The sequence below is a fragment of the Opisthorchis viverrini genome (genome assembly GCF_000715545.1).
Source record: "Opisthorchis viverrini unplaced genomic scaffold scaffold24361, whole genome shotgun sequence".
NCBI lineage: Eukaryota > Metazoa > Platyhelminthes > Trematoda > Opisthorchiida > Opisthorchiidae > Opisthorchis > Opisthorchis viverrini.
In genome coordinates, this window is record NW_008767422.1 from 1 (window position 1) to 451 (window position 451).

General features: G+C 46.8%; 1 protein-coding gene across 1 annotated transcript; it reads right to left on the reverse strand.

Moving 5' to 3' along the window:
* Nucleotides 1-85: 85 nt before the first annotated feature.
* T265_16307 (hypothetical protein) lies at nucleotides 86-370 on the reverse strand (the record flags this gene model as incomplete). Its single annotated transcript, XM_009179909.1, has 1 exon — nucleotides 86-370. A coding segment is annotated over one exon (285 nt), but the record flags the coding sequence as incomplete, so codon positions are not given.
* Between the last annotated feature and the right edge of the window lie 81 nt (nucleotides 371-451).

A 451-nucleotide genomic window follows, 5' to 3' on the forward strand; every position in this document is an offset into this window, starting at 1 on the left:
TGAACTTTCGTATAAAAATGGAGTTAATAGGACTGGCAAAAAACGAACTAGAGTGGGACAGACAATAAGACGGGCGACTTACCAAGATTCCGATTGGAGGATGGTCAATTTGCACATCTCTAACCAAGTTTGCCACGTCCGAGGGCTCAGAATGTGGAACTGAGGATTCGAAATCCCCGAATTCCTCGCCGTCACTGCCTTCATTAGACTCCGGAAAGACTGCTGGCGCAACTGAGGATCCATCTGGCCATTTGGATTGCAAAGATTCATGACGGTTCAGGTCCTGCTCAAAAGTGGCAGTTACGGTTGCCCAGGCGTCAGACCCCACGACGGAAGGTTCAAAAGTGGAGAAACTGGCAAATTCCTCGACACCTGGAGGGTTTACGTAATTAGAATAGCGGAAAACAAACAAATAAGTAGATAAGAATATGCGGTTTAACAAGGGACCACA